At 39.9% G+C, this 17138-nt stretch overlaps 1 protein-coding gene across 1 annotated transcript in view; it reads left to right on the forward strand.

The window, feature by feature from the left end:
* The window catches only part of WDHD1 (WD repeat and HMG-box DNA binding protein 1), an 87591-nt gene that overhangs the window by 44607 nt on the left and 25846 nt on the right, over positions 1-17138 (forward strand). Inside the window, 2 exon segments of the mRNA XM_033187971.1 lie at positions 1171-1308; positions 4652-4808. Of these exon segments, the coding sequence (XP_033043862.1) occupies positions 1171-1308; positions 4652-4808 (295 nt within the window).

A 17138-nucleotide genomic window follows, 5' to 3' on the forward strand; every position in this document is an offset into this window, starting at 1 on the left:
CTCTTGGACTATCATAGTAGTCTCCTAACTAGTCTTTTAGCTTCAATTCTTGCCTTCCACAGTCCATTCTCCACACAGCAGCCTAGGTAATCTTTTAAAAACATAGATCATGCTCCTCTTCTCAAATCTCTCTGACTTTCCTTCACTTTTAGAATCAAAGTCAAACTTCTTTTTTTTTTTGAGACGGAATCTCTCTCTGTCGCCCGGGCTGGAGTGCAGTGGCCGGATCTCAGCTCACTGCAAGCTCTGCCTCCCGGGTTTATGCCATTCTCCTGCCTCAGCCTCCCAAGTAGCTGGGACTACAGGCGCCCGCCACCTCGCCCAGCTAGTTTTTTGTATTTTTTTTAGTAGAGACGGGGTTTCACCCTGTTAGCCAGGATGGTCTTGATCTCCTGACCTCGTGATCCCGTCTCGGCCTCCCAAAGTGCTGGGATTACAGGCTTGAGCCACCGCGCCTGGCCAAAGTCAAACTTCTGATAGCTGTCAAGGTGATGTACTGATCCCGTATGATCTGACCTTTGCCTGCCTCTTCAACCTCATCTCTTACCATTGTTTCTCGTTACCATGTTCTGGCCATACTGCCTCTTTGTGTTCTTTGAGCTCTCTATTCTTCCTGCCTTAGGGCTTTGCATTAGCTGTTCCCTCCATCCACTTTCATGTTCCTTCCCTAATGTTTGCATGGCAGGCTCCAGCTTGCAGTTCATGTCTTAGCGTAAACTTTACTTTCTGAGAGGCCACTTCTGACTAACCAGTCTAACAAACCACTCTGACATTGTGTATCACATTATTTTAACTTTTTGATAACATTTTTTGCTCATTTTGTGTTTTTTAATTTGTCTTCTACCTGAAATTTGAATTTAATGAGAGCAGTGACTTTGTTTATTGCTCTAGCTCCAGGATCTAGGCCAATGCTGGCATATAGTAATCTTTCTGTAAATATTTCTTGAGTGAATAAATGCCCACTTATAAGGACTTTATGTGAATAATCCATGTAACATCTTACTCGGTTTCTAATACCTGAATGATGCCTCAGTTAGATGGGTTATTCATAAAAAGTAGTGCTAGTCAGTCTAGTAATTTACCACAAAATCAATTCACAGAAAATAATGTGGACTGCATTATAGTTGGATAACCTTTAATGCCTGATTTATATTTACATTTTCTCATTAGGTACAGGATTTGATGGGGATCAGTGCCTTGGAGTTCAACTGCTAGAGCTGGGGAAAAAGAAAAAACAAATTGTGCATGGTGACCCTCTTCCTCTTACAAGGAAATCCTACCTTGCATGGATTGGGTTTTCAGCTGAAGGCAAGATAAATTTGTTTAAAAAAAACAGTATAATATAAAGAGTTAAGATATTCTTCAAGAAGAAAATTATTTCATTGTTTTATTCATAATTAATTTCTTTAAGGATAAATTATCTTTATTTTATATTTTAAATTTCTATTTTAATATATTGGCAGAACTGGGAACTGCAATCTTTTTTTTTTTTTTTTTTTTTGAGACGGAGTCTCGCTCTGTCGCCCAGGCTGGAGTGCAGTGGCGCGATCTCGGCTCACTGCAAGCTCCACCTCCCGGGTTCAAGCCATTCTCCTGCCTCAGCCTCCTGAGTAGCTGGGACCACAGGCGCCCGCCACCGCGCCCGGCTAATTTTTTTTTTGTATTTTTAGTAGAGACGGGGTTTCACCGTGGTCTTGATCTCCTGACCTTGTGATTCGCCCGCCTCGGCCTCCCAAAGTGCTGGGATTACAGGCGTGAGCCACCGCGCCCGTCTGGGAACTGCAATCTTTAGGCAAGGTAGCCATTATTTTCTGTACGAGATCTTGCTTTTATTTTTATGTTCTTTTGCGAGAGGGTTTGGCTCTGTTGTCCAGGCTGGAGTGCAGTAGAATGATCTCAGCTCACTGCAACCTCCACCTCCTGGGCTCAAGCCATCTTCCTACCTCAGCCTCCTTAGTAGCTGGGACTTCAGGGGTATGCCACCGTGCCCAGCTAATTTTTGTATTTTTTGTAGAAATAGGGTTTTGCCATGTAGCCCAGGCTGGTCTCAAACTCCTAGGCTCAAGTGATCCACCCACTTTGGCCTCCTAAAGTGCTAGGATTACAGGCGTGAGGAACTGCACCCGGCTAAGATCTCTCTTCATGAGAATTCTCATTAGAAAACTTACAAAGAGGGAAATATATTTTTCTGAAAGTATTAAATAGCAAGGAGGTGATACAAATCAATAATAAATTGTGTCTTTTCCAGCAGATCATACACAAAACTTAGAATTTTCTAGAACTTCACTGTTTATTACAATAACTAGTATGTATGTCTATTGAGCACTTGAAATATGGCTGAGATGTGCTTGTATGTATAAAATACTCTCTGGATTTTGAAGACTTACCATGAAAAAAATGTAAAAATCAACAATTTTTTAACATTGATTACCTATTAAATGATAATATTTGAGATACCTTCAATGAGATAAAATGTATTATTAACATTAACTTCACCCTTTTTTTCTTTAAAAAAATTTTTTTTTTGGCTGGGCATGATGGCTCATGCCTATAATCCCAGCACTCTGGGAGGCCGAGGCAGCAGGATCACTTGAGCCCAGGAGTTCAAGACCAGACTGGACAACATAGTGAGATCCCATCTCTATTTAAATATATATATATATTTTAAGGAATAAATTAGGAGTCTTGCTCTGTTGCCCAGGCTGGAGTGCAATGATGCAATATCAGCTTACTGTAACCTCTGCCTCCTGGGTTCAAGCAGTACTCCTGCCTCAGCCTTCTGAGTACCTAGGATTATAGGCTTGCATCACCACACCTGGCTAATTTTTGTATTTTTAATAGAGACAGGGTTTCACCATGCTGGCCAGGCTGGTCTTGAACTCCAGACCTCAGGTGATCCACCTGCCTCGACTTCCTAAAGTGCTGGGATTACAGGCATGAGCCACTGCCCCCAGCCTAAATTTTTTCATTTAATTTTTTTGGTGTTCAGATACATGGTATGTAGCCGTTTTTCTTTTTTAATGTGGCACTAGGAAATTAAAAATTACACTTTTGGCTCACATGATATTTATTTTGGATAAGTGCTATTTTAGACCAAATTCTAGAGGCTTATGACAGATGATCTGAAACACACTGAGGAGTACCTTATTTTATTTGTTTTTGTGTTTGCATTTTTTTTTGATGCAGAGTCTCACTCTGTCACCCAGGCTGGACTGCAGTGATGCGATCTCAGATCACTACAACCTCTGTCTTCTGGGTTCAAGTGATTCTCATGCCTCAGCCTCCCAAGTAGCTGGGACTACAGGCACGTGCCACCATGCCTGGCTAATTTTGTATTTTTAGTAGAGATGGGGTTTCAACATGTTGGCTAGGCTGGTTTCGAACTCCTGGCCTGAGATGATCCACCTGCCTTGGCCTCTCAAAGTGCTGGGATTACAGGAGTGAGCCACTGCCCCTGGCCCAGGAGTACCTTATTTTAAATCACCGGTCAACCCTGTCTCATGGGGACTTAAATATTTCTCTTTTTGGAGATTCGTATTCTTCATTTACATTGCTGGAAACTCCACTTTCTCTTTAAAATATCAACCATTTCTAGATGTGTTTTCTGTTTTGATGTTAGTCACTCAGGCTTTAATAATATGAACCATTGATAACTTCCATTTGTATAGATTTTTTTCTCCCAAGTACCAATTAGATCCAGACCCTGAGGAAACTGATGTTTGCAGAGTAAGGGGGGTATGAAGCCACACATAAGAAAAGGGATAATCAGGTAATTTGCCACAGATTTCCTGAGTTGGAAGCGGAATAGGTGGAAAACAAGAATGCTTCTGTTTTACTAGGTAAGAATTGCTTACCCAGTAGTTGGGGACAGAATAGTAACAAGGCCAACAAAGAGAAGAGAGAGAAAGAAGAGTACTAAAGATAAATTTCGTAAAGATCACCTTGTATCAGGTTTTGATCATTTTTCTAAATGTTTCTCAACCGGGAACCTTCTCATTCATGTTTAATTTTTTACTAAAATTGGCTTTGAAATTATTATCGGTCAGGCACGGTGGCTCATGCCTGTAATCCCAGCACTTCGGGAGGCTGAGGCAGGCGGATCATGAGGTCAGGAGATCGAGACCATCTTGGCTAACACGGTGAAACCCTGTCTCTACTAAAAATACAAAAAAAAATTAGCCAAGTGTGGTGGCAGGCGCCTGTACTCCCAGCTACTCTGGAGGTTGAGGCAGGAGAATGGCATGAACCCGGGAGGCGGAGCTTGCGGTGAGCCGAGATCATGCCACCGCACTCCAGCCTGGGCAACAGAGCGAGACTCCATCTTAAAAAAAAAAAAAATAAATAAATAAGTAAATAAAATTATTATTGTCTTCCAGCAGGTGGCATAGTTTTCACTGAAACTCAGTTTTTTCACTTTATTTGTGTAAATTTTAGTCATATAAAATACAATTTTTTTTCTTTTTTCTGTTAGGTCTTACTCTATGGTTAATGAAATTTTACAGTAAATAATCTTAGATTATTTGCTTCTGTTTTGTGTTTTGCTTTTGAAAGCAAAGTTGAATCCTTGGTATGTATAATGTATTTGAAATAGGGTTTCTTTAACAACATGTAGCTATGTCTGCAAGTGATTTCTTTTTCTGTTGGTGTTTAGGTACCCCTTGTTACGTGGATTCAGAAGGAATTGTTCGAATGCTTAACAGAGGACTTGGTAATACATGGACTCCTGTATGTAATACAAGAGAGCACTGCAAAGGAAAATCTGATCACTACTGGGTGGTTGGTATCCATGAAAATCCCCAGCAACTAAGGTAGGCTATTAAAAGAAGTCTGAAGTTGACTCTTTTTTAAAAGTATTTTGAAATTCTTTTTGTGAGGCTCTTTAAGTGTGTTTGTCTTTTATCTTAGTCCAATTATTTTCTTTCTATAGTCACTAAATTAGGAATTTGTTCATATTCACTCTGATGTTTTCAGTCACTTGCTTTACTTGAAACATGTTGAATGAAATAGAAATAATTAGGGTGACCTTACCATCATTTCAGCCACACAGGGAGAGGAATTCTGATTAAACGTGGCATTTCATCTTTTATTATTGTCTTTTATTTTAATAAAATAATAATCAATATAATAGTAAAAATGAAAATAAAACTGATAAAACTGAATATATATTCAGTTGAGAATTGAAATATATAATGAAGCTGCTTTTTGAGATGTTTTGCTTAATTATTATAATAGGAGGAAAGACTAATAGAATTTTTTTTTTTTTTTGATACGGAGTCTTGCCCTGTTGCCCAGGCTAGAGTGCAGTGGCATGATCTCGGCTCACTGCAAGCTCCGCCTCCCAGGATCACACCATTCTCCTGCCTCAGCCTCCCCGGTAGCTGGGGTTATAGGCACGCACCACAACGCCTGGCTAAGTTTTTTGTATTTTTAGTAGAGAGGGGTTTTCACTGTGTTAGCCAGGATGGTCTCAATCTACTGACCTCATGATCCGCCCACCTCAGTCTCCCAAAGTGCTGGGATTACAGGCATGAGCCACCGCACCCAGCCGATTTTTTTTTTTTTTTTTTGATATGGAGTCTCTGTCACCCAGGCTGGAGTGCAGTGGCGTGATCTCGGTTCACTACAACCTCCACTTCTTGAGTTCAAGCGATTCTTCTACCTCAGCCTCCCCAGTAGCTGAGATTACATAAGCATGTGCCACCATGCCCAGCTAATTTTTGTATTTTTTGTAGAGACGGGGTTTCACCATGTTGGCCAGGCTGGTCTTGAACTCTTGACCTCAAGTGATCCACCCAAAGTTTTGGGATTACAGGCGTGAGCCATCACACTTGGCCCTGGACTAATAGTATTTTATGTTGATTCGTGTGCACATTAAAGTTTGGGAAGTATCGCTGCTGGCACATGTAAGAAATAATACATTGGTTGGGCATGGCATGGGATTTCTTTTTGGGGTGATGAAAATGTTCAGAAATTAGTGGTGATAGATGCACAATTCTGTGAATATACAAAAAACCACTGAATTACGTACTGTTTTTTTTTTTTTTTTTGAGACAGAGTCTCACTCTGTCACCCAGGCTGGAGCACAGTGGCCCGATTATGGCTTACTTCAGGCTCACTTCAGCAGTGACATCCTAGGCTCAAGCAATCCTCCCACCTTAGCCTCCCAAGTAGCTGGGACTACAGGCACGCACCACTACACCCAGCTACTTTTTGTAGAGGCAGGGTTTCACCATGTTGCCTAGGCTGGTCTCAAATTCATGAGCTCAAGGGATCTTCCCGCCTCAGCCTCCCAAAGTGTTGGGATTACAGGCATGAGCCACCGTGCCTGGCTGAATTGTATACTTACCATATGATATGGCTGGTACATTCTCTGTGAACTCAATATGTGAATCATATCTTGACAAAGCTGTTAAAAAGGATAAGGACACTATGTAATGATACAGAAAAATCTGCAAGATGTGTTAAGTGAAATAAATACCATTTGTGTAAAAGTGGGGAAAGAATAAGAATATGTAATTGTATTTGCTTTACATATGCAAAAGAATTTCTAGAAGAATAAAAAGGAAACTAACAATGATAGTTACCTCACAGAAAGAAACTCAGTGGATAGTATAGGAGACTTTTCTCTGTATTCATTTTTATACTTTTTAAGCATGTAAATTGAGCATGTAACTTTGAATTACTAGTTCAAAAGTTAAATAAATTGAATTTTTAAACAAAGCAGCAATTCAATAAACTAAATCAGATAAGGCCAGAAGTTCAAGAAGACTTCTTTTTTTTAAATTAATTAATTAATTAATTAATTTTTTATTACACTTTAAGTTCTAGGGTACATGTGCACAACGTGCAGGTTTGTTACATATGTATACATGTGCCATGTTGGTGTGCTACACCCAAGAAAGACTTCTTAATTTGGCTACATGGAGGCTAATGGTGACTCTGATAAAAGTGATAAAATGTTAAATTCCAGATTGGGGTGGGCATGGGAGGTAAAGAAATGAAAGTAGAATATGTGGATAACTCTTATCAAGAAATTTGACTATTGGGCCAGGTGAGGTGGCTCACACCTGTAATCCCAACACTTTGGGAGCCCAAGGTGGAAGGAGTTCAAGACTAGCCTGGGCAACACAGTGAGACCCAGTTTCTACAAAAAATGTTTTTTTAATTACCCACGCATGTTGGCGTGCACTTATAGTCTCTGCTAATTGAGATGCTGAGAGGGGAGGATCACTTGAGCCCAGGAAGTTTGAGGTTACAGTGAGCTGTGATCACGCCTCTGCATTCCTGCTTAGGTGACAGAGAACCTATCTCAAAAAAAAAAAAAAAACTTTGGCGTGAAGAGAAGCAAAGATTTGGGGTGGCACCTAAGGGAGGATAAAAAGTCTTTGAATGGATTTTTTAGCTTAGGTGGCTCTACAGCATTTTTGTAATCTTTTGGCAATGAATTTAGTAAAGTAGGTAAGATTGACAATTTAAAAGAAGGATCCAATGAAAGGAATGAAATCTTAAAAGGAAAAAAAGTAGTTGTTTTTAGATCAGCTGTCTAAAATAGGAAAATAGACATTTTATCAGTTGTAGAAGGGAAAAAAACAGGCACAAATGCAGATAGATTTGGTAGCTGAAAGGTAACAAATTCCTATCTTCTGTTTTTGGCTTCTGTTTTGTTGGCAGATCATGAAGCAGAATTCAGTTATTTCTAGAGACAGTGGTTGGCATTGTGGGATGTTTGAGAAGAAAAGACATATAGTCTCAAGAGAATGCAGAATTGAATTAGTAGAGAACTTCAGAGGAATTGCTGGTTTTTTCTGTGTGTTTTGCCTTTATAGTTGTAATCACTGAATAATACATTCTAAAATTGACATATTTAGTATCAGATTATGTATATTTATTAACTTCTTTTTTTCTTTTTATTTTAGAGCCAGGGTGTCACTGGCTCTACGATTGCAGTGGTAGAGTCATAGCTCACTGCAGCCTTGAACTCCTGGGCTCAAGTGATCCTCGCACCTCAGTCTCCTGAGTAGGTGGAACTACAGGCACAGACTACCACACCTGGCTAATTTTTAAAAATACTTTGTAAAGATGGGGTCTCACCATCTTGCCCAGATTGATCTCAAATTCCTGGCCTCAACTGATCCTCTTGCATCAGCCTTCCAAAGTGCTGAGACTATAGGTATAAGCCTTGTGCCAAGCCACATTCACTATTTTTAATAGTTCTTATAGTGTAGGTTGTTCTCAGGGATTTCTTGCAAGTCCGTTTTCAGGAATCTAGTTAGTTTAGTAATTTGAATTAAAGAATTCACAGTCTGTCTTAATAGTAGGTTAAGGTTTGAACCTATGAGGATTTTTACTGTTCTGCCTAATGCTTATTCAAGTAAGATTATTCATTTTGTTAGTGAATGTCATTATCTTAAGGAGGTATATGAAATTATTTATTTGCAATATATGAAATTAGTCATCTGCAATGAATAATTTTGCTTTTTCATTTAATTTAATATTACAAGTATTTCATCAGTTGCAGTTTTCACAGCCTTAGTAATTTATCCAGCTGGCTTTTTTTCTTACATGCTTTTTTTTTTTCCACACAACCTTTGGGACACATTTTTTACCTGCTTTTTATTTAAGATTTGTAAAGAATTTTAACTTGTTAAAAACTACGATAATTACAGCTAGTAACATTTAACTGTTATATTCAATAATGGATAACGAAATAATGGACTCTAAATTACAGCTTTTAGATTTAGAAGGATTTTAGAACCCATCTCTACTAGTAGCTCCTGACATTTTCAAATATAAGAGCTACTTTTGTTTATTTATTTAGAAACAGGATCTCCCTACGTTATCCAGGCTAGACTTGAACAAGAGTCCTTTTTCAATGTTGAACAATTCATACCTGCAAATGATAGTAGCTCTAGTAACTCTACATTTAGTATCAGCTAATAAAGAATATTTCTTTATTGAGACAGTCTTGCTATGTTCCCTAGGCTTTTCTTGAACTAACCTCGAGTGATCCTCACACCTTGGCCTCCCAGAGTGCTGGGATTACAGACATGATAACGTAAGCTTCTGTAGACTTAAAACTTTTATTTTAATATAAAATTGTATTTACAAATCACGTTATCTGCATACATGTGAAAATTTTAGTATGTAAAGTGGAAACTATTTTTGTATTTGGTCTACAGACAATTCATGGTGCTTGTGTGCATTCCTAGACCCTTTATAATAGCTCAGCAGCCCTACAAGAATAAAAGAATGGGAACTACCAAGTTCTTTTGGTCTATTTGCTGCCTCTCTTCCCCCTCAGCACTTCTCCCCAATTTTTACATATGAGAAAACTGTGGTCCAAAAAGATTAAAGTAATTTGGTAGAGTACACATCTATTTATTGGCAAAAAAAAAAGCTTATTTTTTTGTATTAAAATATAGGAACAAAGGGAGTTAGTTGATAAGTAGATTGAAAGAATAAATACTTCTCCTGTAAAGACCAACTTGTAGAATAATTGAATTACTGAGGGGAATCTTACACAGTAGGCATTTGAAGCACTGAGAAGATTAAAAAGTCCTGTTGATAGAAATGTATTTATTTGTATATTTTGTGATAAATTGATAACTGCAGAATGTTTTCATATTTTCCTGGCTTTATGCTGGAATAATAAACTTGAATAAGAATATTTTTCTTTCTTTTTTTTTTTTTTGGTAGAACCTTTATTTATTTATTTATTATTACTATTTTTTGGTATATAGCCTTAAATATTTTTCAAAGATTGGAAGCTACGCTTCTCAGTATGGCTTACTGTACTTTTCACACCAGTTTTGCTGATATGTAGGCATATTTAGAGATGATTCATTTCCTTTCTGTGGATAGCGGTACTTGGAAGTTCAGGGAGTAAAATTCTGCAATTACTTTTTAGTAGCCTGCTGTTGTTTAAAGAGGCTTGCTTATTCTGGCTAGCAAGAAATTCATCTTTGGCCAGGCTTCGTGGCTCACAGCTGTAATCCCAACACACTGGGAGGCCAAAGCAGAGGGATCGGTTGAGGCCAGGAGTTTGAGACTAGCCTGGGCAACATAGAGAGACCCTGCCAGGCATGGTAGTACATGCCTGTAGTCCCAGCTGCTCGGGAGGCTGAAGTAAGGGTATGACTTGAACCCAGGAGTTCAAGGTTATACAGCCCCTGCACCCCAACCTGTGTGACATAAGGAGACCTGGTCTCTAAAATAAAGAAGACATAAATTCATCTTCGTATTTATTTGCATTTTTAATGCTTCTGTTTGCTCTCATTGTTTGTGGTAAAGATAGCAAATCACATGCTTCTCTGTAAAGGCAATGTGGCCTAGCGGTTCAGAGCTCAAGCTTTCAAGTCACACTGCCTGCTTGTGGTATCCTGGCTGAAATCCTCACTCAGTAGCCCTGGTGTGTTATTTACACTTTAAACCCTCTGTGCCACTGTTTCCTCATCTCTAAAACCAGAGTGTACTCATCTCACAGAATTTCTGTGAAGATCAAGTGACTTAGTGATATCTCTTTATTCTTTTCACTTTAAATGCATTTTCTAACCCAACTCAGTAGTATTTATGCTTTCTTTTTGTTCAGAGATCCTTTAAAAGAGAGTACATTTTGTGAAAAATAATTTTTAAAAATTCATTTGAGAGTCTGCCACAGTGGTGCACACCTGAATCCCAGCTACTTAAAAGACACGGGCAGGAGGATCACTTGAGTCCAGGAGTTTGCAGACAGCCTGGGCAACAGCAAAACCCTGTCTGTCAATATAAAATTTTCCTATTTTCCTTTAATGATGAATATGAGGCTGGGTGTGGTGGCTCACACCTGTAATCCCAGCACCTTAGGAGGGCAAGGCAGACAGATCACCTGAAGTCAGGAGTTCGAGACTAGCCTGGCCAACATGGTGAAACCTTATCACTACTAAAGTTACAAAATCAGCCAGGCATGGTGGCAGATGCCTGTCATCCCAGCTATTTGGAAGGCTGAGGCAAGAGAATCGCTTCAACTCAAGAGGTGGAGGTTGCAGTGAGCCAAGTTTGCGTCACTGTACTCCAGCCTGGGCAACAGAGCGAAACTCTGTCTCAAAAAAAAAAAAAAATTATAAATATGAGAAATTACTGATCTGTATTGGTGTCATCCCTACCCCCTTTTGAATTGAACTTCAGTTTACCAAGTATTGTTTCTTCTAAAGGTTTTTCCATGACACTACTGGTTAATACATAATTGAGAGTATATAAATTTTGCTGTGTTACAGTCTAATTTGCTCTCTACCAACAAAGACCTTCTTTCTTTTTATGTTTAGTTTTTCAGAACTCTTTTTTTTTTTTTTTTTTTTTTTGAGACGGAGTCTCGCTCTGCCGCCCAGGCTGGAGTGCAGTGGCCGGGTCTCAGCTCACTGCAAGCTCCGCCTCCTGGGTTTACGCCATTCTCCTGCCCCAGCCTCCCAAGTAGCTGGGACTACAGGCGCCCGCCACGTCGCCCGGCTAGTTTTTTGTATTTTTTAGTAGAGACGGGGTTTCATCATGTTAGCCAGGATGGTCTCGATCTCCTGACCTCGTGATCCGCCCGTCTCGGCCTCCCAAAGTGCTGGGATTACAGGCTTGAGCCACCGCGCCCGGCCAGTTTTTCAGAACTCTTAAGAGTTATTTAATGTGCTTGAAAACTAGACTTTTTTCGTAGTTGCGTTCACTGAATTAGCATTTATTATAGTACCGACTAGATGTGCTATACCACACAAAGATAAATGAGACTATGGCCTGGAAGAGGTAGGCTTGTAAAGTCATTATGCTACTCCCAAATAAGTGATTTAAAAGAGATGTGAGCAAAGTCCCCTCAAATGCAGAAGAAAGTTCTGTCCAACATAGAAGAAAAAGCAAAATTTGCTGGCTGGGGCAAGGTTAATCTGGACACTGGACCTAGTTTTCTCCAGTTTAGCATTTTTTAATTTAATTTAATTTTTTTTTTATTTTATTTTTTCGAGACAGAGTCTCATTCTGTTGCCCAGGCTAGGGTGCAGTGGTACAATCTCAGCTCATTGCAACCTCCGCTTCCTGGGTTCAAGTGATTCTCGTGCCTCAGCCTCCCAAGTAGCTGGGATTACAGGCGTGTGCCACCATGCCCAGCTAATTTTTTTGTATTTTTAGTAGAGACAGCGTTTTGCCAGGTTGCCCAGTCTCGATCTCGTGAGTTCAGGTGATCTACTGGCTTTGGTTCCCAAAGTGCTGGGATATTATAGGTGTGAGCCACCACACCTGATTATTTTGGCCTTTTTAACCTCTTTCTTTTATAAAAAAACAGGTCTTGCGGTCAATTTGAAACAAACTGAAGTAATTTTTTTTTTTTTGAGACAGAAGTTGGAGGGACCTGAGGTCACGCCACTGCACTCCAGTCTGGGCAACTTCTGCCTCCTGGGCTCAAGCGATCCTCTGTCCTCAGCCTTCCTTCTGAGTAACTAAAGCTACAGGTGCATGCTGCCATGCCTAGCAAATTTTTTGTATTTTCTGTAGGGACGAGGTTTTGCTGTTTTGCCCGAGCTGGTCTTGAGCTGCTGAGCTCAAGCAATCTGCCTACCGCAGCCTTGCTATGTACTGGGATTACAAGCATGAGCCACTGTGCCCAGCCACTTCTGTTTTCTTAGTAAACCAGGTTTTTGGTTTTTTGTTTTTTTTTAACATTCCTCTTCCATATGGTTTATGCACATAGCTTCCAGGAAACTCCATCGAATTCCAAAACCCACCAAATTAGCAGTTTAAATGTGTTTGTTTTTCCCTTGAATTCTTCTATGACAGGGATATTTAACAGAGAAAACATCTTTTTAGTTCAAGTCTTTAAAGCTAAGGAAAGGATAAAAAAAATGCAAACTGGTGCTCTACTTTGATGTAAATGTGGCTTAGAAAGTAGCTGTTAATAAAATCCTACTCAATATTTCCTTTTTCTTTGTGATAATTGCTTACTATGTGTAAATCAATGAAGTGAGCTGTAAAATGTTTTTAAACATGTGAACATTTAAACATGTAAAATGATATTTTAGAAAAAAATGTTTAGGCAATTAACATTACTCCCAGTGTTCCTTCTAATTTTGTTAATGTACATATATATGTTCTTGGACTCATCTTTTGTGAATGTACATGCTCTTTTTCATTTTGCATGACTAGTAAAGTAGTGATTCTTGTAAATAGAGATTTATGACAGAATTGCCACAAGATTATTTGAAATTTTAGGTATTCACACTGCCACCTCATACTGTGTGGTGAAAACTAGATTTTTTATAAAATCATAAAAGGAGAGAAGGAAGAAAGAAATGAGATTGTATGTTCAAAAAAAATTGGAACTCTAAAAACATTTGTATTTTTATTGTATAGTCAGAAAAAAAATAAGGGAAGGTATTTCAATCTCACAAGAAAGGGGCCTGAGTAGTTTGAAAAAGAATACTAGATATTGTCACTTATTGTTTTCTAATTACACTAGTGGGCATTTGATAATACTGGAAGATATTTATAAAATTTTTAAGCCCAAGGGTCTAGCTTCTACTTAGTATCTCCCTTCAAGAATGTCCTGATTAAAAGGCTATACTATAAATTAAATGGATGACTATTAGTAAGCATTCAACAAGAGATTTCGTCTTTTTAAATGACTTTATGAAAATATAAAATTTGCCAGTGGTATTTATAGTGTGCAGTCATGGTTTTCCAGTGCTTTTCTAACAAATAAATTGGAGTACATAAGTTGAAAGAGTTCTATATATGTAAATCATTCTGTGATTAATGAAAGCTTTTTAGTAAATCAGTTGCAAGAGTACTACTCATGATGGGTGTGTTTGAATGCCTTATATAGCCTACTCAGAACAGGTTTAGACAGTCCTTACCCATTGACCTATTACCATATAAGGCAACCTTTCATTTATCAGAGTAGATACAGATTATAGTCTTTCTAATGGTAGTGGATGTTCTGCTTCACTCTGACCAATATCTAATAAACACTTAACCTGTATTAGGCATTTCATCATCTTTCTCTCTTTTTTGGGATGGAGTTTTGCTCTGTTGCCCAGGCTGGTCTCCTGGCTTAAGCAATATCCTGTCTCAGCCTCCTGAATAGCTGGGATTACAGGTGCCCACTACCATGCCTGACTTTTTTCTCTTTTTTGACAACTTATACTAACAGTACTAAGAATTCTCAAACTGATGAATGTAAGTGAGTATGCTTCATTTTTTTTTTTTTTTTTTTTTTTTTGATGACAGTCTTGCTCTGTTGCCCAGGTTGGAGTGCAGTAGCGCAGTTTCCCAGGTTCAAGAGATTCCTGTGCTTCACCCTCCCGGGTAGCTGGAATTACAGACATTCATCACCACACCCAGCTAATTTTTGTATTTTTAGTAGAGATGGGTTTTTGCCATGTTGGCTAGGCTGGTCTCAAGCTCCTGGCCTCAAGTGATCTGCCTGCCTTAACCCCCAAAGTGCTGGGATTACTGACATGCGCCACCATACCTGGCCAACTTTTTTGTTTGTTTGTTTCTTTTGAGTCCGAGTCTCTCTGTGTCACCCAGACTGGAGTGCAGTGGCACAATCTCGGCTCAATGCAAGCTCCGCCTCCCGGGTTCACGCCATTCTCCTGTCTCAGCCTCTCGAGTAGCTGGGACTACAGGCGCCCACCACCATGCCCAGCTAATTTTTTGTTATAATTTTAGTAAAGATGAAGTTTCACTGTGTTAGCCAGAATGGTCTCCATCTCCTGACTTTGTGATCTGCCCGCCTCGGCCTCCCAAAGTACTGGGTTACAGGCATGAGCCACCATGCCTGGACAACATTTTTTAAAATTTTTAACTTTTATTTTAGATTCATGGGGTGCATGTACAGGTTTGTTACAAGGGTATATTGCATGATGCTGAGGTCTGGGGTACAACTGAAGCTGTCGTTCAGGTAGTGAGTATAGTACCCAATAGGTAGTTTTTCATCCCTTGCCTCCCTCCCTCTCTCCCCTCCTTATAGTCCCTGGTGTCTGTTTTTTTCGTCTTTATGTCCATGTGTACCCAGTGTTTAGCTCCCACTTGTAAGTGAGAACATGCAGTATATAGTTTTCTGTTTCTACATTAATTTGATTAGGATAATGGCCTCCAGCTGCATCCATGTTGCTGCAAAGTACGTGGTTTTACTTTTTTAAGTATTCAACTGGTTTTACTTAAGAAAGTAAAACCTGTGTGGCATCCATGGTGTGTTGTGTACCACATTTTCTTTATCCAAACTACTCTTGAGGGACACATAGGTTGATTCCATGTCTTTGCTGTTGTGAATAGTGCTTCAGTGAACATACGAGTGCATGTGTCTTTTTGGTAGAATGATTTATTTTCTTTTGGATATATATTCAATAACGGGATTGCTGGATCAAATGGTAGTTCTATTTTTAGTTCTTTAAGAAATCTCCAAAGTGGTTACCACAGTGGCTGAACTAATTTACATCCCCACTACAATGTTTAAGCTTTTCCTCTTCTGACTTTTTTCCCCCCCCTACATTTTTTTGAGACAGGGTCTCGCTCTGTTGCCCAGGCTGAAGTGGAATAGCACAAACATAGCTCACTGTAACTTTGAATTTTTGGGCTCAGTGATCCTCCCACCTCAGCCTCCTGAGTAGGTAGGACTACAGACACATGCCACCACGTCTGGCTAATTATTTTTTCCATAGAGACAGGGTCTTGCTATATTGCCTAGGCTGGTCTCAAACTCCTACAGTCCTCCCACCTCAGGCTCCCCAAAGTGTTGGGATTCTAGGCTTGAGTCACCATGCCCAGCCTAGACTTTTTAGTAACCATTCTTACTGGTGTGAGATGGTATAACTCATTGCGGGTTTTTTGTTTGTTTGTTTGTTTGTTTGTTTGTTTTGAGACGGAGTCTGGCTCTGTCGCCCAGGCTGGAGTGCAGTGGCCGAATCTCAGCTCACTGCAAGCTCCACCTCCCAGGTTTATGCCATTCTCCTGCCTCAGCCTCCCGTGTAGCTGGGACTACAGGTGTCTGCCACCTCGCCCAGCTAGTTTTTTGTAGTTTTTAGTAGAGACGGGGTCTCACCGGATTAGCCAGGGTGGTCTCGATCTCCTGAACTCGTGATCCACCCGTCTCGGCCTCCCAAAGTGCTGGGATTACAGGCTTGAGCCACTGCGTCCGGCCGCGGTTTTTTATTTTGTTTGTTTTTTGATTCTCACTCTGTCACCTAAGCTGGAGTACAGTGGTGCAATTACCGCTCACTGCTGCCTCAACCGCCCGGGCTCAAGGGATCCTTCCATCTCAGCCTCTTGAGTAGCTGGGACTACAGATGTGCGTCACCATGCCTGGCTAATTTTTTTATTTTTTGTAGAGATAGGGTCTTGCCATGTTGCCCAGGCTGGTGTGAAACTAGTGGGTTCAAGCAATCCACCCGCCTCAGCCTCCCGAAGTTCTGGGATTATGGGTGTGACCCACCGTTCCCAGCCTTGTATGTCTTCTTTTGAAGTGTCTGTTCATGTCCATTGCCTACTTTTTAATGGGGATATTTGTTTTTTTGCTGTTGATTTTTTGTTTAAGTTCCTTATAGACTCTGGATATCAGATCTTTGTTGGATGCATAGCTTGCGAATATTTTCTTACATTCTGTAGGATGTCTTTTTTTTTTTTTTTTTTTGAGGCATAGTCTCACTCTGTCACCCAAGCTACAGTGCAGTGGTGTGATCATGGCTCACTGTAGCCTCAACTTTCTGGGCTCAATGATCCTCCCACTTCAGGATCTGCAAATGTCTTTCCATTTGTTTGTGTCATCTATGATTTCTTTCAACAGTGTTTTGTAGTTCTTGTAGAGATCTTTCACTTCCTTGGTTGGATATATCCTAGGTATTTTGTGTGTGTGCATATGGCTATTGTAAATGGGATTGTGCAGGCACATGCCACCACACCTGGCTAATTTTTAAATGTTTTTGTGGAGACAGGTCTCCCTTTGTTGCCCAGGCTAGTCTCAAACTCCTGGGCTCAAGTAATCCTCCTGCCTTGGCCTCCCAAGGTGCCGGGATTACAGATGTGAGCCAGTGCACCTGACCTGTTTACTCTTGGTAGTTTTGTTTGCTGTGCAGAAGCTCTTTAGTTTAATTAGGTCCCACTTGTCAATTTTTGTTTTTGTTGCAATTGCT

This window comes from Trachypithecus francoisi, unplaced genomic scaffold (genome assembly GCF_009764315.1).
Source record: "Trachypithecus francoisi isolate TF-2019V2 unplaced genomic scaffold, Tfra_2.0 Lachesis_group3, whole genome shotgun sequence".
Taxonomy (NCBI): Eukaryota; Metazoa; Chordata; class Mammalia; order Primates; family Cercopithecidae; genus Trachypithecus; species Trachypithecus francoisi.